The 21,723-nt window shown below is 38.1% G+C and overlaps 1 protein-coding gene across 5 annotated transcripts in view; it reads right to left on the bottom strand.

Annotated features, from left to right (window-relative positions):
* The window catches only part of pleca (plectin a), a 171,911-nt gene extending 150,384 nt beyond the window's left edge, over window positions 1-21,527 (bottom strand). For 2 of the 5 annotated variants that reach the window (XM_063014810.1, XM_063014835.1), the window contains exons 1-2: window positions 21,296-21,527; window positions 11,063-11,258 (exon numbers count right to left, since the gene is read on the bottom strand). In XM_063014810.1, coding sequence (XP_062870880.1) covers window positions 11,063-11,258; window positions 21,296-21,439 — 340 coding nt within the window. In that variant the 5' untranslated portion in view covers window positions 21,440-21,527. Of the gene's footprint in view, window positions 1-11,062; window positions 11,259-17,282; window positions 17,358-21,295 lie in introns of those variants that run through there. The other 3 variants (XM_063014755.1, XM_063014761.1, XM_063014768.1) reach the window with 2 other exon arrangements.
* Window positions 21,528-21,723: the final 196 nt, after the last annotated feature.

Below are 21,723 nucleotides of genomic sequence, written 5' to 3'. Positions count from 1 at the left end.
ATGTTACTATGCTGCAGTAGATACTTTACCAAAATAATCATATCTAAAAGAATAAGTACATATATAGTGTTTGCCCAGGAGAATATGAGAATGCTCAGGCTTCTGTTGTAAAATAGCTTTGACTGTCAGCACTTTAACACGATTTCAATGCAACAAGGCAACTAACAAAGAAAGCAAACAGTGGACAACTCAATTGCAGGGGCATCAGGCAAACTGGATTTTTTTTACTGGTAAAAGCACAAAAAATAATGATGAATTGTGAACAAAAACCTTAAAGCTCAAGGTGCATATTAGTCTAATGAGTCGAGTTTTAAGTTTTAAAGTCAGCAAAAGCTTGCTTTTACCTATAATGAATCCTGTCCACTGTTAAGATGGAAATGATTGGCCGCTCAGGTGGCGCAGTGGTAAAAACACACGCTGGAACCAGAAAAATCATTAAAATTAACATTAAGTTTAAAAAAACAGAAATAAACTTTATGTACATTATTTTAATTTATTTATTAAATTATTTTATTACCCTTTCACTGTTTATAAAAGAGACCTTTTTCGATTTGTTTATGCAATATAAATTTGAAAACACAAGTCTGGTGGCAATATAAAAACACATCCTTTTGTTTTGATAGACTGCTCACTGGATTCGTACACTGAGATTCTGTAAAAAGTAAAATATTGCAATCAGTGCTTTAAAACACCAAGCACCAGTGGATGTAATTCAAGTTATCCTGTATTTGATATTTTTAATCAAGGGAGTTCAGTATGTGGGAGATTAGTGTTCTGGAGGCATGGCACAGAGAGGATTGGCACACAGACTGAATGCCTTTAAATCCGTTGTTTATTTGAACTTCTCTGACAAAAACTTTTTTATTTTAAATGGTTCTTTGGAAAAAATAAACTCAAGTCAAGATCTGGTTTAAACTGCATTAGAAGTCAGCTGTATTCAATCAGTTTACTTTTGGAAGTGAATCAAATTGTTATATTGTGTAGTATATGTATTGTGCATTGTTTTATTGTAGTGTACACCAATCAGGCATAGCATTATGACCACCTTCCTAATATTGTGTTGGTTCCCCTTTTGCTGCCTAAACAGCCCTGCAACTGTGATGCACTGTGTATTCTGACACCTTTCTATCATAACCAGCATTAACTTCTTCAGCAATTTGAGCTACAGTAGCTTGTCTGTTGGATCGGACCACGCGGGCCAGCCTTCGCTCCCCCATGCATCAACGAGCTTTGGTCGCCCATGACCCTGTTGCCGGTTTACCACTGCTCCTTCCTTGGACCACTTTTGATAGATACTGACCACTGCAGACCGGGAACACCCCACAAGAGCTGCAGTTTTGGAGATGCTCTGACTCAGTTATCTAGCCATCACAATTTGGCTGATGGTATTTCGATGGTAGGCATTTTTGTGCCACCACTGAAGCTATAGAGCTTCGTCCTGAATATCTCATAAAAAGATATTTACTCGAAAACAAAGAGTTCTCTTTTTTCAACCATTTTTAAACCAGTTCATAGTATGTTATTAAATGGGTAATGTTGTATCCAGACATTTGTTCTGTAATTGCCCTTGAAATGCTGAGTAGTGTATTTTCTCTGCAAAGCCATCTACAATAGCATATCCCGTGTCACACAGTGGCATCCAGTTAATTTAACTTTTATACACAGTGCTGATCTAGCAACTTTGTATTAAGAATTGAAACATCTGGAAGAAATAAAGCAATTCTGCCCTCAACAACCACGTCTATTTGGAAGCTTCTTGTGAAATAACTTAATCATGTCTGATATATGTGTGTGTTTGTTTCAGGGTTTCAAAGATATTTTTGCTATGCATGGAGTAATAACGGTCATTTGGGAGTAATTTAAATGTCAAAGATTGAGTTACTGGTTTTGGCACAACCTGAACATAGACAAATACAGTGCTAACAGTGTTCAGCTGCCTAGAGCCAACAGTCACGAAGTCTGTCTGCACCTGACCAAGTCGAATGTTCAGATAATATGAAGCAGCTTTGCTTTCTGGTAATACACAGAGAGGTCAAATCCAGCAGTTTAGCTTTAGCATGCCTAGAAGCATATGGTAAACTTTATATACTGCTAAGTGGTTAAGACTGGGACTGTTAAAAGTTACGAAGAAACTATCACAAGTCTGATGACTTACGCTCATACAATTACACACACATGCACAAACACACACACACACACACACACACACACACACACACACACACACACATACTTTATGTGCTCATAATATAATAAACACATAAAACATTTGGCTTTTCTATTGAAAGGTTGCAACCAACAAGCTAACAAAGCATTCCCCAAACCCAGATTAACTTATGCCTTATCAACTGCTACATGATGAGGCATGAACCATTCCTCCATTTTTCTAGAGTCTAATGGCAGTGTGCTTTACACCATCAAAAAAAACATTTTTACACGCTTAGCAATGGTGACCTGACACTTCATAGATTCGCTGTTATAGCTACAGGACCAGAAGTAATCACTTAAAATTCAGAGAGGCCCAAACTGTCTGTTTCTTTCATAGCAAAGTTCTAAACTATAATACATTTACCTAGGTTACTTAGGTCTATTTTTGTTTGTCTTTTACATACAACAACCAACATACACCGATCAGCCATAACATTAAAACCACCTCCTTGTTTCTACACTCACTGCTCCACTTACCATATAAGAGCACTTTAAAGTTCTACAATTACTGACTGTAGCCTGTTTCTCTGCATGCTTTGTTAGTCCCTTTTCATGTTGTTCTTCAATGGTCAGGACTCTCCCAGGACCACCACAGAGCAGGTATTATTTGGGTGGTGGATCATTCTCAGCACTGCAGTGACACTGACATGGTGGTGGTGGTGTGTTCGTGTGTGTTGTGCTGGTATGAGTGGATAAGACACAGCAGTGCTGCTGGAGTTTTTAAACACCTCACTGTCACTGCTGGACTGAGAATAGTCCACCAACCAAAAATATCCAGCCAATAGCGCCCCATGGGCAGCGTCCTGTGACCACTGATGAAGGTCTAGAAGATGACCAACTTAAACAGCGGCAATAGATAAGCGATCATCTCTGACTTTACATCTACAACTAAGTAGGAGTGTCTAACAGGGTGGACAGTGAGTGGACACGGTATTTAAAAACTCCAGCAGCACTGCTGTGTCTGATCCACTCATACCAGCACAACACACACTAACACACCATGTCAGTGTCACTGCAGTGCTGAGAATGATCCATCATCTAAATAATACCTGCTTTGTGGTGGTCCTGTGGGGGTTCTGACCACTAAAGAACAGCATGAAAGGGGGCTAACAAAGCATGCAGAGAAACAGATGGACTACAGTCAGTAATTGTAGAACTACAAAGTGCTTCTATATGGTAAGTGAAGCTGATAAAATGGACAGTGTGTAAAGAAACCAGAAGGTGGTTTTAATGTGATGGCTGATACATTTGTGTACATTTAAAACTCTCTTGCTTTATTTACCCATTACACATTGTAATGTCCTAAATAAACCCGGAATTCAAAGTAAAAATCCTTTTCCAGGGCATTTTTGTATAGAACTAAGGCAACATTAAACAAATACATTAGCAGAGTACACTATTTTTCTGAATGAACTAAAAATGTGTATTTTTAAAAGAGACTTTGTATTTGCACAAAATCTGACTTTAATTCTTACCAGCCATCATCTTTTAAATTGGCTTCTCTTATTTATTTCATGTGTGTTTTAAATAATGTTGTTATTGCCTGAGCTAATTAAAATAACATGTATAGTTGGTCAAAACACTGTGGTGCTCTGGCAGTTCCAAAATTGAAACACATACATCTTTAAAAATGTTATTATAGAAAATGCTTTACAGTTAGAATTAAATCTGACAGAACTGACGACTTTATCATTGACGTTTCCTCTTTAAAATTATAACACACAGCTGACGGGGAAAGTATTAGCAGGGAGATTGTGACTTGTTCAAAAGGTCTCATTCTATGACATTGACTGGGCAATTCAGTTAGACTTATCCTACTGCCTGTGTTTGTCTATAGTAATATCACAAATGTTTACTTTATAACTGCTACAACGCTTGCGGTTAAATTAGCTAAACCCCCCAATGAAGGCGCTTCCCACATCATGTAGTGTATTTGTTTAAACTCATGCTGGAAAGAACAGCAAAATGGGCTAAACAGAGCCACATAAGCATACACGTCTGGAAGGAGGTATGGCCCATAAGTGGTAAATAATGTGGTCCAGGTCAAAAGGCCACATGACCTATTTCCTCACTCACAAACACAGCAACAGAGTTTCAGCAGTAAATCAAAATTAAACCACCTCATTACAGTTTCTCCAGTTCAAAGCAACCTACTTTCTACACTGACTTTAAGTGGTGGAATATATTAAAGTTTATGTGTTCGTAGATCTGAAAGGCAGCTACTTCAATAGCCAGGAACCTACTGAATCTCAAATTTAAACCAGATTTGTAGTGGGGTGAAGACATTTTTCCTACTGCTGACACCATGCGGTGACAGAAGGAATCACATTCAGAATCTGATTTGCAAATACATTTGCAATGTGTTAGTTTTGTGGTTGGCTTTGTCCTTAATCGCTTAAAATCAGGGCCCAAATAGGCATAAACAACAACTAAAATGTGAGAACATGCAACAACTCTCTTTATATTTGTCAAAAATTAGTACCACTGACACAATTACAGTAAGGTGTACAGTAAGCACAGTAAAGAGGCAAAGTACATTGGTTATAAGTAAGCATTCAGTCATTTATCTTTAGTAACTACTGCATCCTGATCAAAGGTTGGAATGGGTACAAAGACACCTGAAAACACTGAGCGCTAAGCAGAAACAAACCGCCGTGGACACGAAGCCAAACTCTGAACACCTGACTCACACCTATGAGAAATATAGAGAAGCCAATCCACATTCTACGTGTTTTTAGGAGGAAAACTAAATACCTGTAGAAATCTAACATAAAAACAGGGACAATCATGCCACTCTATGTCTAAACTTTAGTTGAAGTAAATGATTTCAAGAAAAATAACATTAAAATGTTGAAAAAATTACAATAATAAATCACAATTATTGACAACATTGAACAAAATGTCACAAAAGCATTCCATGTACACTTTAAGTGTACAATTAAGTTTGTGTGTAGATAATAATGCATGATTCTCTGTTATACTGGGGTTTAAATAAATAGTGACACAAATAATAAATGTAATAAATTAACATGGGAAATATCACAAACTAATGAGACAAAACAAATATTTGTTGGTCTTCATACAAATGTGGTGTTGTAAAAATAACTGTTAACAGAAAATAACCTAAGATGGCTCTATGACAAACTAAAATAAAAACACAGCAGGATATTCCGCTAGCACACCAGTGCCGAGATTCTGAACTCCTCGGTTCGAAACTCTGCGCTGGGTGCCATATAGCGGGCATAATTGGCAATGCCTGCAGCAGACACGTTTCTGCTAGGGCAGGATGACTATGTGGGTGGGGTCTTCAAATGCTGTGTAAGGACCCTGATTAGCAGACAGAGAGGCACCTGTGCAGAATGCATGAGTGAAAAAGGGTTCCGCTAAGGGCTGCAGGTGGGTCGGAGGAGGCGTGAGCAGCAGTATACCCACCTCAACTGCAATCAGGGATCCCCCAGCAGCAGAAGACAAATTGACTACATTAAATTGGGGAGAAAATGTGAGAAAATACATAAATAAAATAGAAAGAAAATAAATCTTACTGTCTCTGCCAGTAGTACTTGCAAAATAAGAGTTAGAAATCTTAAATATGTACCTACATTAAAAATTATATATTGAACCTTATTTCAGTGACAATTGGTGCAGTCAGGAATGTCAGATATATGTACTGCATTATATTATCACTTATCTCTATATTATCTCCAGTTCTGTTAAAGTCTGATAATATTACATCAATACACAAGGTCCCATGATGGTTGCCCTCCTGTCTGGGGTGTGGTAGTGCATTGCTCCCAGTGATTCCAATGTACAACATGAAAAAATGCTATTATATTTGACAAAATGCTGTGATATTTGGCCACATCACCCAACGCTGACCGTTTAGGCATTGTTCCTAAAACTTAAACATTATAACAGACATGCAAAATATTCAAATCATTCAACCTTCAAGCAGTCTGCTTTGCCTGCCTGAAACATTTCCCAGTTAACAGAGAAAGTCATGCATTACTCAAATTTGTATACCATTACAGTGACTTATAATCAGTACTGAACCCATTATTAGAAACATTATCTCATACAGAGAATGCTGCTCTGACAAAATCTCCCGAAATAGGTCTAGACACAAATAATGGACAGGAACCACAAAACGCAATAGACAGCACTGTTGCAGCACTTTTACCAACTACACCCTGGTAAACCAGTGGATGTACAGCTCCTTTCACGCTCAGTACATCTAAGCAATGTGTTATCTTCACTGATAGTTTGAGCTTTGTGTTATTCCGACATGCAGGCATGCACATGGCAATTTACTGGGTTACACCCTTTTACATACAAAAAACAACACACACAGCGCTGACATACAACAAGCCACACTACAGATAGACTTTACAGATTTTGTACTTTATACAATTAAGTTTGTCTCTCAGCTGTCATCTCTACTTGAGTCAGGTTAAGTAATATCACTGAAGCTAACAAGGCTTACATTGTTTGCATGTTTTAACATTAATAACATCATTACATCATAGGTGACGTGGCTAATGTCAACAGATAGTGTTAAAGAAACCACACCATCGGAGGGTAAAACATTATTCTTTATCAAGCCAAGATAATTACCCTGAGGCAAAACATAGCCACTAATGTTTTAGATTTGTTCATTCACTTTATTCACAGCATCATCCGCTGTGTTCTGTAAGTCTTTGTCCCAGACCATTTTTAAACACACAGGCAGAAGCCCAAATGATCACCTCTTCACTACATAAGCGCTTGTGACAGAAAAATGTTAATTTACACTAGAAGTATTAATACATAATCAATTACCAATCAATAATTAATAATTACTCCTTAAAAATGTAGATATGCTTAGGGCATTTTTGTCAGTAGTCATATTCCAATAATACTGCTACAATAAAATGTTAACATGGCGTACGTGAATTAAAGTGTGTCAATTGCTTTGTATCACATCCAAACCCCAGTTCTAGCTCATTTAGACCACTTTCTACGTCCTAGCAAAGAAATTTCTTTTAACAGAATCTTCCACTGTCCTACAAGGTCACCAACAAGTATAAAAAGATGTTTGTTATATTAGTGTTAACTTTTAAACTCACAATCCAGTCTTTGTGGTATTTTATTAAGGGTTTTTTTAACCACATGCTCTACCTAGACTATAATGCTGTTCAGACCACCAAATAAACCTAATGCCCAAGTAAACACTCTTTCAGGTAACTCTTTCAGGTAAAGCAACAAAATCTGGAATGGAAGGTACCCAGATAAATAAATGTACTAAACTGAAGTTTTTCTTAAAACAAATTAAATCAAGTATAAGTAAAAATAAATGATAAATAAACTAAATACATTTCTCTGTCACATACAGTATGTACGTACAAAACCCATTTCCAGGATAGTTGGCAGACTTATAACTGTAATTTGTTAAACCTTTTAAACTTTTATGTAAATGATAAAAGTACAAAGAAAAGATGTTCATGTTTTTACTGACAAACCTAATTGTATTTTTTAAATTGAAGGAATGGAAGGTTCTACAATTAGCCGTTTAAGTGGGAACAGGTGATGTCATCAAGATCGTGGTTTATCACATTGTGCCAAACTTCGAGAGATGTGTCAGTCATTGTCAGAGACAATGTTTATCCATGCAAGATAGCAAAGAAATTGGTCTTTCACCATCTATAGTTCATAATATCATAACAAGATTAAGGAAGTCAGGGGAAATCTTAGTGTGTAAAGGCCAAATGCACAAATTGCTGCTGAAAGTGTGTGACTATCAAGCCCTCAGATGGTATTGTTTGAGAAACCATCACCGACATAGCCACATGAGATTGGGAGTACTTCGGAAAATGCTGCATCAAGAAATGTATGATTTAAAGCATACTTTGAACACATAAGCTGACCACCTCACCACTTACGACTTTCTAAAACGAGAATAAAAGAATGCCTATATGTATGATGTTCTAACTGCCGGTTCTGACCTAAAAGGGTGACCAAACTTTGCAAATGCATCCATGCACATGTATAACATTAAGTATTTATGAACTGACATTTGCAAAGAAAAATGCTGCTAAGTTTTGTTAACTTATTCCCAAGTCAAAATTAACACACTATGTCATTTAACGGGGTGCACAAACTTTTGCAAACAACTTTACACAAAGCAAAGAATTGTATTAATTGTGTGGTTTAGAAAGCTGTATAATGTGATAAAGCTACATTACGCTGTAAAATCATGTTTTTAGTACTTGTTGTTTGTTATGCTTATTCTTTAGTGGCACACATTATGACAATTCACACTTGCCAGTCTAACTGAACCAAGATTAAGGTTGTGGCTCAAACAGGCATTTCAATCTAAAAGGCTGCTGCTCACAGGACTGTTTTGGTTATATAAGTATTGCTTATAAAAGTGCAGACTGTGTCCAGTAAAGTAGATTGTGCAATTGTATTATACCATCAAGCTGGTGCTAAAAATGTTTGACTTCATGTTTTTAATTAGACTAAAAAAACATGCGAGTTGGTGGGTTTAGATGATTATTATGCAAGTAAACAAGAAGTTGGGCACTACACCAAACATGAATCAAGTTTACCAAAGAAAACTCACTAAGCACACATACACCAAGTGCTTGCTCTTACACTGCAGACTGCACTGTGCATACAAAGTAGTGAATCACTTGCACAGGACCAGTTCAATGTTATACTGGGTCAGGCAAACATTGGATATATTATTCAAATAATGAAGGACATATTACTACATCACATGGTAAGTCAACTGGAGAGCATGACTGTAGTTTTATACATGTGGCCATAAAAATCATTTAAACAAAAAGTAATAATCAATGGTGTTTAAGCACCTGGTTGTTTTTACTGTCACCTTGTTTGACAGTAAGGTTAGGCATTAAAATTGGTTCAGTTGAAATACACTGATCAGCCATAACATTAAAACCACCACCTTGTTTCTACACTCACTGTCCATTTTATCAGCTCCACTTACCATGTAGAAGCACTTTGAAGTTCTACAATTACTGACTGTAGTCCATCTGTTTCTCTACATACTTTTTTAAACTGCTTTCAATCTGTTCTTCAATAGTCAGGACCTCCACAGGACCACCACAGAGTACGTATCATTTGGGTGTTGGATCATTCTCAGCCCTGCAGTGAATCTGACATGGTGGTGGTGTGTTAGTGTGTGTTGTGCTGGTATGAGTGGATCAGACACAGCAGCGCTGCTGGAGTTTTTAAATACCGTGTCCACCTACTGTCCACTCTATTAGACACTCCTACCTAGTTGGTCCACCTTGTAGATGTAAAGTCAGAGACGATCGCTCATCTATTGCTGCTGTTTGATTTGGTCATCTTCTAGACCTTCATCAGTGGTCACAGGACGCTGCCCATGGGGCGCTGTTGGCTGGATATTTTTGGTTGGTGGACTATTCTCAGTCCAGCAGTGACAGTGAAATGTTTAAAAACTCCATCAGCGCTGCTGTGTCTTATCCACTCATACCAGCACAACACACACTAACACACCACCACCATGTCAGTGTCACTGCAGTGCTGAGAATGATCCATCACCCAAATAATACCTACTCTGTAGTGGTCCTGGGAGAGTCCTGACCATTGAAGAACAGTCTGAAAGGGGACTAACAAAGCATGCAGAGAAACAGATGGACTACAGTCAGTAATTGTAGAACTACAAAGTGCTCTTATATGGTAAGTGGAGCTGATGAAATGGACAGTTTCTCTGAAAGAAAAGGGCACATTAGCACTGAGGGTGAGCCTCGAATGGATGGATGGATGGATGGATGGATGGATGGATGGATGGATGGATGGATGGATGGATGGATGGATGGATAGATAGATAGATAGATAGATAGATAGATAGATAGATAGATAGATAGATAGATAGATAGATAGATAGATAGATAGATCACTTTATTAATCCCAGAGGGAAAGTCAAGTATTACAACAGCTCAAGGTACAATAGAAAAAGTATTAAGTAAATAAAAGACAAAAATTGGCAGTCAAATCAGCTAGTGTGTATAAAGATCGCTGCTCTCAGTCATTTATATGTATTACAATAACATTTTCAACTGACAGAATTATTAGACTATTCATTTTTGTTGGTTATTGGTTAACTGATTATGCACCCTAGGACATCCCTACGTTTGAGTAGTACCATTTAAGTAGGCTATGGGTAATGCAGTGGTCTGTTGGGGTAGTCCTTTAGAGCAGAGACTCAGGTCAGATTTCTGGCCTGGTCTGGCACAAATAGGCATGGAAAGGCCACTACAACAGAAATGATAACTGTCTGGTCAAGCTAAAGAGCACCAAGACAGAGCGCATAGTCTGGTCCTCCTTTCATGTTAAAGTTCTTTGAGGAAGTCTGCCAGTGGCTGGTAAAAACAAGTGACCGGCAACCACACTTGTGTCTGAGGAGGTATGCGGCAGGCTGCATCATTCTCAGCCAGCATGGTTGTAATTCATGCTGTGGAGGCTGAGAATGTGCTTACCACCCATTATTTTCATGCAGTGTTTTACTGAACAATGGCAGTGTAATAGCCTAGTTGTTGAAGAGCATCAATAAGAAATGCATTAGCCTGTCACAGGTCTAAAATTTAGAAGTTCACAGGTCTAAAATTATAATTCCAAGTTTTGTGTATATCAGAGCACTAATTATTTACGTTCTTTAGTTCTACAATGTAGAAATTCTGTTAAGGACTTGAGCTTATGAACAGTGTACTGCTGGGTGTATAACAATAAACAAGACATAAGACTTCACCTTGCCAGATGCATATATCTAACATTTTAAAGAAAAGACTGAATAAGAGCGTGTGAAATCTAAATCTAAACCTCCACAAACCTGCGATGCGAATGACGGCTCTGTCTGCAGGGTCCAGCACATCTCCAGAGGCTGACTTGGAGCGTTTGATGCGCTGGTGCTTAGGCAAGTTCCAGGGCAGTGTGTCTCCAGGTAAGGATGAGGTGCTTAGCTCGCTCCTGCTCTCCTCGGATGCAGACCTCTCCCTGAGTCGAGGACGAGAAGTCCCAGACATAGTCTGCAACAAATTTACAAGGCAGATCACTTTTTGGAAAACCTATACATCACATCCAGAGACAACTGACACTCGATATTTATTATTCACACCATTCAACACTGGCAAGTGTGTTGGAGACTAAAAGACAAATGTTTTAAAGTGCTAATATCAGTTCAGTTGGACTGGCAAAAAATCAATCTGTATGCAGTGCTCTCAACACCAGGTGCTATATATAGAGACAGAGTTCTGCAATGAATATACTGACTGTAAAAGTCATTATAATGACTCAGCAAAACTAAATTTAGTCCAAAAATGAACACGAGGCACATGGTACACATATCATCTCTTATTTTTCACTGTGTAAGATACAGCATATGGCCACGGGATGTGTACTCAACCTTTAACTGGTGATTTTAGCTTGGTAGTTCAGGTATTCTGTCATACTAAAGCTCAAATGCAGCAGCAACAATATGTTACCACAAGAACTGTTCATCAGGATTCTAATTATTAGGCAGCCCTTAGCGGAACCCTTTTTAACCCATGCACTTTGCACAGGCGCCTCTCTATCTGCTAATCAGGGTCCTTACACAGCGTTTGAAGACCCCACCCACATAGTCCGGTCATCTCACCCTTGCAGAAACGTGTCTGCTGCGGGCACTGCCAATTATGCCCACTGGATGGCGTTTCAAAACCAAGGAGTTCAGAATCTTGGCACTGGTGTGCTAGCAGAATATCCCACTGGGCCACCTGGGCACCTAAAAGCATCATCTAACATGGTATAAAGCACCGCATCATTGGACTCAGCAGTAAAAACACAGTCAGTGGGGTAATTAATTAGACTGCATAATTAATCACCACCTGACGAATAAATCTTGTTTAAATGTTACCTGCCGAAAGCAGTTCCTGCCGTATCATCTGGTGGATCATGAATAATGGTATGATATGTTGTCTTTAAATAGCTGAACAAAATTTGACAGCAAAAATATTTTAAGATTTTGTACCAGCTTTTGCTGAAATCATTCTGGGTGGTCCTTTTCTTTGCTGGCATAAAAAAAACCTGGACATCTTTTTTTCCCAAGCAATATGAAATGTGGACTCATCTGACCATAGGACACATTTGCACTGTCTTTCAGTTAATCTGAGATGAGCTCAGGTCCAGAGAACTTTCAGGCATTTCTTGATGCAGTGGTATACTGTGTTGAGTGACGACAGTTTTCCGAAGTACCCCAGAGCCCATGTCGCTAAATTTAGCATAAAATGGTTTCTCGTGCAATGCCATGTAAGGGTTTAAAAGTCAAGAGTATTAAAACAATGGCTTCAGTGGATTTAGTGAGAAATATTGTTTTGAGCTGATTGACAATTGTTCAGGAAAAAATAGAAAACTGCCCAAGAAAAAGAAGAAAGAATTTAGAGACAGTGGGGGGAAACAACTATTCATATACCTACTTTATTTATAAATATGCACAATGTGTTTTGACAATTTACTTCTATTTAACTATGGGTTCAAATAGATAAATATTCCTGTTATTGCAGTCTTTAAGATGCTTAGAACCTCATGGGCCTGGTTATTATTTCATTCATTTACATTTAGCAAGCATGCAGGGTACTTTATAAGTAAGAGCTATAGTCACTGGTAATTTACATGAAATATAATCTGCATCCTCGTTTTCTTTGTATCATTTACTGAATATTTGTTAACAGAAAAGACCAACTTTATTCCTGAGCCAAAATCTGCACAATTTACTTTGTTGAAAAAAAAATCTGTCTGAGCTGTTAAACTAACCAGTATCCCGTTTTTGTCAAATACTGTACAACTGCAGACATAAAACCAGTTTAATCTTACGTCTGTGTGTGATTGTATAAATGGTGAATACTTTTCTACTTAGTTTACGTTCTGGTTGCACTAACTTATGTTGCCTGTGTTATATACATCTGATAGAAGGCAACGTCACGGATGAAAACTCACACTGTACTCCACTCATCCTAAACTGCTGTATTATTGCATAACATTTTGGTGATTGTTTTGTAGTTAAGGAAGTTGTAGTTAAGTGAGCCTGGACTTTTTTTTGCTCGTTACCATACTGAAACCCACAAGCTCCTATGCAGTGGAAAACTATAGTACAATAATCATGACTTATTTCTGTCCTCGATGGCTGCAGTAGAGCTTTTTGAAAATGTTACTTTTCCTACTATGTCTGGTAATTAGCTGGGGAGTTAAATATGGTGTACTGGTTAAATTTGATTGTGTGTAAAAGCTTATTGTAGGTAACATTTGTGCTTTATCTTACCAAAACAAAACATACCAAACCCCTACCCCCCATTTAATATGCGGATGTCTAAGTTGCTGGATTTGGCAATAAAATGATCATTAAACAGAAATGAAAGGCAAAAATGTGATTTTATATTTTTACCTTAAAGATTAAATTCAGATTGTTTGTCAATGCAAGGGTGCAAATTTCACTAGCAAATGGGCTTCAGACAATTACTGTAACACTCAGTAAAGAATAAAAAATAATAAAAACCCAGGCACATAACATGTGTGAGACACCTGGGACAGGAATTTGTGCATCACTGCAATGCATATCTGAAACATCTCCTAGCTCTACATGCACACACACATCCCTGGTAAACTGGTGCAGTGGCCAATGGCAGTGTCCCCAACCAAGTGAGTAATACATCATACTTACAAAAGGATCCTTCAAACCCCCATTTAAGTTACATTGTCAGCAATTTTATTACAGTGGTTCTGCAACAAAATCTTTCATGTGATGTTGTAAATCTGACTTGGGCTTGGAAATTTTCAATTGAGGTGGCATGCTTTTGTCTAAATTTTTAAAAGTTTTTAAAGCTTTAGTCTAGCACAACAGAAGTCAAGGGCTCATCATTCCCCAGATTTAAACAAAATTAAATATTTACTGGAAATTCTTGTGTAGACTGTAAATCCTCACCTCAGAAGAATGCTCCACTTTCCCACCACAAACAGTAAAGAACATGTATTTCTGTATTTCAAGAGTGCTTACAGATGTTATGATGGTTATTACGTTATTAAGTTTGTTAAAAATTAAAACATATTTATATTACAGATCTGGTGTGACTTTTAATTAAACTGTTATAGTTAAAAATAACTGCATTAGACCAGGCGGCGCAGCGGGATATTCTGCTAGCACACCAGCGCAGAGATTCTGAACTCCTTGTTTCGAAACTCTGTGTTGCCACCGGTCGGCTGGGTGCCACCTAGCGGGCATAATTGGCAGTGCCTGCAGCAGACACGGTTCTGCTATGGTGGAATGACCGGACTATGTGGGTGGGGTCTTCAAAAGCTGTGTAAGGATCCTGATTGGCAGATAAAGAGGCGCCTGTGCAGAGTGCATAGGTGATAAAGGGTTCCGCTAAGGGCTGCAGGTGGGTCGAAGGAGGCGTGAGCAGCAATACACCCACCTCAACTGCAATCAGGGATCCCCCAGCAGCAGAAGACAAATTGACTACGCTAAATTAGGAGAAAAATGGGAGAAAATGAATAAATAAAATAGGAAAAAAAACTGCATTATCTTCAGTAGGGATGCACCGATCCGATATTAAGATCGGATATCGGTCCCGATATTACCAAAATGAGCTGGATCGGATATCGGATAATCAGGCCGATCCATGGATCCAATACGTTCACTTTAGTTCGTTTGCGACGCATGCTAAGCCCATACAGGACGCGCTGCTGACGTATGGCGTATAACACAAACAAAAAGAGCAACATGGAGCGAGCCAAAGGGTCAGCTGCATGGAGGTATTTCACGCTTGCTATGCTAACAAGTTCGATGGCAACATGTTTATTACTCATGTTTAGCTGCTATATTTTATTTTGAATTACTGTTTGCACTAAATATTTACGGATACGTTTATTTGAAAAAGTTATTTAAGCTACTACTGTTTTTCTCATTGTCAGCAGCCACATTTTGGGTGTGTTCGAAAACCTAAGGAGCTGCCTTGCTGTCTTACTGTCTACATAAGCGGCTGCCTCAGTAGAGAGGATTCTAATAAGTCATCAACTTATAAGTCAGGTTATTCGAACGCGCTACATACACAGAGATTCCATCGGGTTTAGCATTTAGCATCTTGCCATTAAAAACAATGAACTGAGGTAGAACAGCGCTAACGCTAACGCTAACGTCACTATAACATTTCCCTTCATGTACCGATAACGGTTACATTTCCTGACAAGCTCGAACTTGCAAATAAAAACACTTGGTATAAGTTTATACAAGTTAAAAATCAGTAATATTTTATTTACGTTTGATAATAACTCCATTCGTTTCTCCGCCCCGTCAGCTATGTTTATTTTTCTGTAAGAAAAGCGCACCCGACCCGCAATGAATGCTGGGATTGCTTTGGTCACCAAGGCAGCGTCGGATGTTTACTCGTTGAGTGAAAATAACACTGAAATATTAAGATGCCTGTTTATGATTTTATTGACAAATAAATAGCAGTTCAGTACATTTATATCTGTGTTAATTATATTTTGTTTTGCAAACTTAGTAATGTTTAAGTCAATCCTGATGCCTTAAGTCTTTCCCACATAATAAAGTATACGGTTTATTAATTCAACAATGGTATCGGATCGGTATCGGGTATCGGCCGATATGCAAAGTATATGTATCGGATCGGTATCGGAACTGAAAAAGTTGGATCGGTGCATCCCTAATCTTCAGCATGCAATTTATACCACAACACAAACAATATAGCAAATCGTCACTAGCAGTAGACATTCACAATATATTGAATATATGAATTTTTGGACATCCCATTCCAAAGTCATAAGCATTAACAGATTTGTTCCACTACTACCACCGCTTTGCGGCTACAACAGGGTTTCCTAAATTTTTTTGAGTTTGTCTTTGAAAATTGGTGGACACTTAGTTAGAACAGCACTCGTGAGATTAGGCACTGATGTAGGACAAGAAGGACTGGCTAACAATCAATGCTACAAGTCATCCCAAAGGTGTTTAGAGGGGTTTATTTCAGAGGTCTGTGAAGGTCACTGGAATTACTTCACACCTAACACTGCGGCACCTAATACACTCAAACCAGAACAATACACATTATAGTGTCATTACTGTGCTACTGTCATTGCAGAGGCGAGAATGGTCAGCTATCCTAATATAATCAGGTCAGTGGGGGTCCCTTTTGATTCATAAATGAGGTACGATATGACAAAAAGCTACAAACAGCTACAGTCGGTAAGCTTATAAAGATGTAGCTTATGAAATAATAAATGGAGTACCAGATAGGTGTATCTAATGAAGTGGTCAGTGAGTGTTGTTTACATTACTGAGGTAATAATCTCTTTTTAAAACAACGGTTATGTCCTTAAAGTTGGTTCTCATTTAGATTTAATTAATACATTAAATCATTATTCTAGTCCAGTTTGCTATTCAAGGTACAGCTCTAACACCCACGAAATGTGGCAAATAATTAAATTAATTAAATGATTGAAATCAGGTGTGTCTGAGCAGGGAAATCACAAACAAGGACTGGAGCCAAGTAGTCCATAGCCTATTTGTATTCTATCAGACAGAGTTTATTGCAATTGTACAATAAGATAGACACACTGCAGTAATACAGGCATCATACAAGGCATATCCGATGATGCAGCAAAACACAGAACATCCCAGCAAGAGCGATGTCCGCATTTAAAACTCACTACACCTAGTCTCACTACTTAGTGAAACTACGGCTTTGTAATTTAGCTGTTCTGACCCCTAAACCTGTCAAAACGTCATGCTAAAGTCACGCTTAGCACAATTATTTACTGAATGTACACAACCAAAACTAGCAAGTACCGGTGAGACTGAGGCTGCGTCCTAAACCGCATAGTGTTCTACTAGATAGAATGCGGCTTCGGATACAACAGTCTCATGTATTTATACATGCAACCCCATGCTGGTTGTTTACCAGGCTAATAACCGAAAGCTATACTTTCTAACGTTCTGCAAAACACTTTCCTAATAAAACAGCTTAAATAATATGAAGACATTTTTAAAATGAAAGCTTTACCGGGGTGAGAATCCGCAGCGTGTGTAGGAATAGGTAGAGAATCAGGACAAGAGCAAACGCAGGTGGGTGGGTAGTGATTACATGTTCCTCATGGTGCAGATGCAGAGGAGCTCAAAAGCGACATCACTTCCCAGAACCCACACTCTCAACTCATGTAGAGCAAGTTCTTTCTCCATACACAGACTGTAGTGCCACTCAATACACTAACTGTTATATACAGCACAATAAGACAGTCACTTATACACTGCTGAACCAATAGTGTCAGTCTTATACACTGCACAATGACCTTTCATTACAATAACCCATGGTTTGTAACAGAACTGCCTAAAAACTCCACTGTCCTGCAAGACTGAATGCAACTTCATTTGTAGAATTTTATTGGGGAAAAATGTCAGATTACATAGTTGCAGTGACACGATTTAGGGGATGGGGACAACGGGGTCGGTTAGCAAGTGGCAGGGTGGGAGTCAGAAAGCTAGATGAGTCCTGAGAACCTGTATTCGATTGTCTCATTGGGTCATAGGTGTTTTATTAGTTCTTATGTGTGTGGCTTTCTTTCAGATAGTCCACAGTTATTTATTTATTAGCATTTTAACGTCATATTTTACACACTTTGGTTACATTCATGACAGGACAGATAGTTACTGGTTACACAAGATTCATCATTCCACAAGTTTAATGTCAAACACAGTCATGGACAATTTTGTATCTCCCATTTACCTCACTTGCATGTTTTTGGACTGTGGGAGGAAACCCATGCAGACTTGGGGAGAACATGCAAACTCCACACAGAAAGGATCCAGACTGCTCCACCTGGGGATCAAACCCAGAACCTTCTTGTTGTGAGGCGACAGTGCTACCCACTGAGCCACCCTTGATAGTCCACAGAAGGATCATATCTTGTGAGTCACTGAGCATGATTACACAGTTTGTGAATTTAATAAATACAAACAGTTGGTTGGTAGTGTTATTTTCCAGGTCTGTCAGTGTATACAAAAATGTGCATATTGTCAAACAGGAGAACATTTTAGTTATTTTCAGAACAAAAAAGTATGTTTTATATGTTTATATGCTCTCAACACATTACCTTCTAAATTTGTTACTAACCTTGTAAGAAATTAGTAGATTAGCCAGACCTAACAAAGATATTTTTCTCCTTTTCCTGTAAAGTTATAGTATGGTAGGGCAGTGGTAGCTTAGGGGTTAAGTTATGGTTAAGTGGTTATGTGGTGATCCAAAGGTTGCTGGTTCAAGCCCTATCACCATCAAGTTGCCACTATTTGGCCCCTGAGCAAGGCCCTTAACTTCCATTGCTTGCACTGTATTCAGTCACAATTGTAAGTTGCTTTAATAAATATCTGATAAATTGTCCACAGAACAAAATCAAGTCAAAGTAGATATAATCACAAGAAGCACAAGTCTGGAGAAGGATAAAACACCTCCCCACAGCTTAGTTAAATCCATTGAGGCATCTACTGTCACTCAGAAGTACAAGTCAATTGTTTGCTATTTAAGGTTTTGTTCAGGAATAAGTTGCAAAGAAGTTGCCTTTAGTAAAAAAAACAAGCTCCCCAAGACTCCCAAAGGGAATTACAGTTAGTCATGTGGTCTAAAGAGACTAAATGTAACCCTAACAAGGCACATCAGCCAGGTAAACCCATTTCCACTATAAAATGGAGATGCTTTTGGAGATGTTTTTTTTTTTCAAAAACAGGAACTATCTGGTCATGATTACATGTAGATAAGACTAAGAAGGAAATGTGTAAACAAAAGTTTTTGATGAGCAATTGATACTGAATATGAAAATCAATATCCTTGAGTGACAGTCCTGATCTTTACCCCAAGGAACATCTCACACCTGCACACCATTACTTCCCCCGTAACTTGCTAAATTATGTGTCCATGTGTCTACTATGTATAAAACATAGAAGAAAAAATGACTTACAGAAGTGCTTCCTCAGTAAACATTTACCTACTCTAATTCAAGTAGGCAACTTACTGTTCAGTAAACTGTGGAGTGACCCAAAGAAAAATCTCAGGTCTAAAAATATCCTATCCAAAACTCTTGTAATAAGAGGTGATTCTTCATTACAGCAATTTTTAATTACACTATCAGTCCTAAAAGAGTGACAATAAATAATGCCTTTGGTCAGTATGTGTCGTTAGAGTACCTTTTAGTTCAGATAAATTGGCTTGTTGGGGGCTCACAGTGATATACTAAACTGAACTATTACATAATAATCACTGCTTTGGCTAGTTCTATAATTTTATAATTAACTAGCTGCCATTGGCAAAAGCAAAGCAACACCAGAGCATTATTATCTAACATAGACTTGTCTGTCAGATATGTCTGGCTCATAATTATGTCACTTCATTAGTGGTTTTACTCTTAAGATAAATGTCCTACCATGCCAAGTGTCTTTTTGGAAAATGCTCCTTTGAGTCCTTGTTTTAAATGGAAAAACCTGACTCTTACACTGTGATGATTAATTAGATACAAAATCACTACATATAAACAGAATCAACCATCCAAAAGTTTTTTATTTATTTATTTATTATTATTATTATTATTAGTTTACAGGATTTTAATAGGTGGTAATTAGAAAATTGCATTTTTGGTGTTTGCCAAAGTTCTCCTCTGAAATAAATAAATTAAACAAAACATGAAATATAAACCCATTGACACCTGGAGGTGTTCTACAGTCATGTTTGCATCAGCCCTTATCACTGATAACTTAAACAGGCTGACTGTTTGTCATCCTGTTTGTTTTAGTGTGTATTAAGGATCTCCTCTGGTGTATGGATGATGCAAAGCCCGCCTCCCTCCCCACCCGTACACACACTGAAAAAATATAGAAACATTTAAAAAAGACTATTTAAAAAAAAGACATGATGAAGCTTAAAATATTTTCAGGACTGTAATGTTATTTTCTATATAATGGCTTGTTGTATAAGTTAAAGAATCACTATATAACAGAAAAAAGGCACCATTGAGGAGAGCGAAACTGTCACATGCCCCCTCCGACACGTGTGCAGTAACTGACTGCATTTTTTCACCTGCACAAGGCGAGATCATATGCCGATCAGCTCTGTGCACGGAGAGCCACACCCTGATCAGCATTATTCCTCTACTCTGTGTAGATGCCATCAATCAGCCAGCAGAAATCGTCATTTGCTCAGTTATGAGAAACCCGGTCTGGCTCATCCTGCCCTATGAACAACAGCCAATCATTGTTCATGCAGCCGCCCAGCCGGATGGCAGAGCTGAGATTCGATACGATGTATCGTGTTTTACCGCTGCGCCACCTGAGCAGCCTTCTTGTAAAAGTTTATCAGGTCTGTCAGATCAAAATAAAGTAAATGAAGCATCAAAAACAAGTATTAAATAATAGCAATGGACAAATCGGGCAATAAACATATATATGAGCTCAAGTTCAATCCATCATTAAACAAAATATGTAAAGTACAAGTACAACGAGATTTAGTGTGCTCTACTTACATATAATAGAGAATAGATATATACAAAGTAGTCCTGAAAACAAAATAGATATATACCAAGTAGTCTGGGAAATAGAATAGATATTAGTCCAGGAAATAGATATATACCAAGTAGTCCAGGAAATAGAATAGATATTAGTCCAGGAAATAGAATAGATATTAGTCCAGAAATTGATATATACAAGTAGTCCAATGGAGAAAGTATGCAAAGTGCAATGCTTCATTTGTACATGTGGACAGGCATGAAATATGTGTGAATGTGCAAATGAAAAAAATAAGGTAGTAGTAAAAGGATCTCAGTAGTAGAGGGCTCCCGCTTTCCATATAGGGTGTCAAGTGCATTCCTAGCAAGGCAATTTAGCAATGGCAGTAGCAATGCCATCAACCGTATAGCAGCTCCAAATATTTACACTTAAATTACAGTAGCTTACAGTTATACTTTAACATGTTATTAGTCACTATTTAAAACTGATACATTTTAATAGATTGCTAAGTAGCAATGAGTTTTCATTCACCTTTTCTGCAGATTCAAAGGTCACAGTGTCAGGTGCATAGGTGACTCTCAGATGCCGTTTATTTCTCTTCCTCACAGTGACAGGCTTTTCTTGCTCTCCCTGCTTCTCCTCCTCCTTCTCCTTCATCTCCTGCTTCTGCTCCATCTTCTCCTGCTTTGTCTTCTGTTTCTTTTCCTGTTTCTCCACCTTTGTATCCTTTACTACCTTTGACTTCTCATCATTCCACTTCTCTTCCTTCACCTGCTTCTCCTGTTTTTTATTCTTTTCCTTTTTCTCCTTCACTATCTTATGTATCTCCTGAGTCAGAGGGGTTGCCATTGTGATCATCCCAACAATCCCGTCATTAACCAAAGCTGAAGTGACATTTTTCTCCTTCTGCTTCTTCCTCTGCTGAAAGAAACGTGAAAATAGAGTATTCATTAGACTTG

Source organism: Trichomycterus rosablanca, chromosome 2 (assembly GCF_030014385.1).
Source record: "Trichomycterus rosablanca isolate fTriRos1 chromosome 2, fTriRos1.hap1, whole genome shotgun sequence".
NCBI classification, from domain to species: domain Eukaryota; kingdom Metazoa; phylum Chordata; class Actinopteri; order Siluriformes; family Trichomycteridae; genus Trichomycterus; species Trichomycterus rosablanca.
Note: the sequence above shows the minus strand (reverse complement) of the source record. Positions and strands in the feature narration are given on the sequence as shown.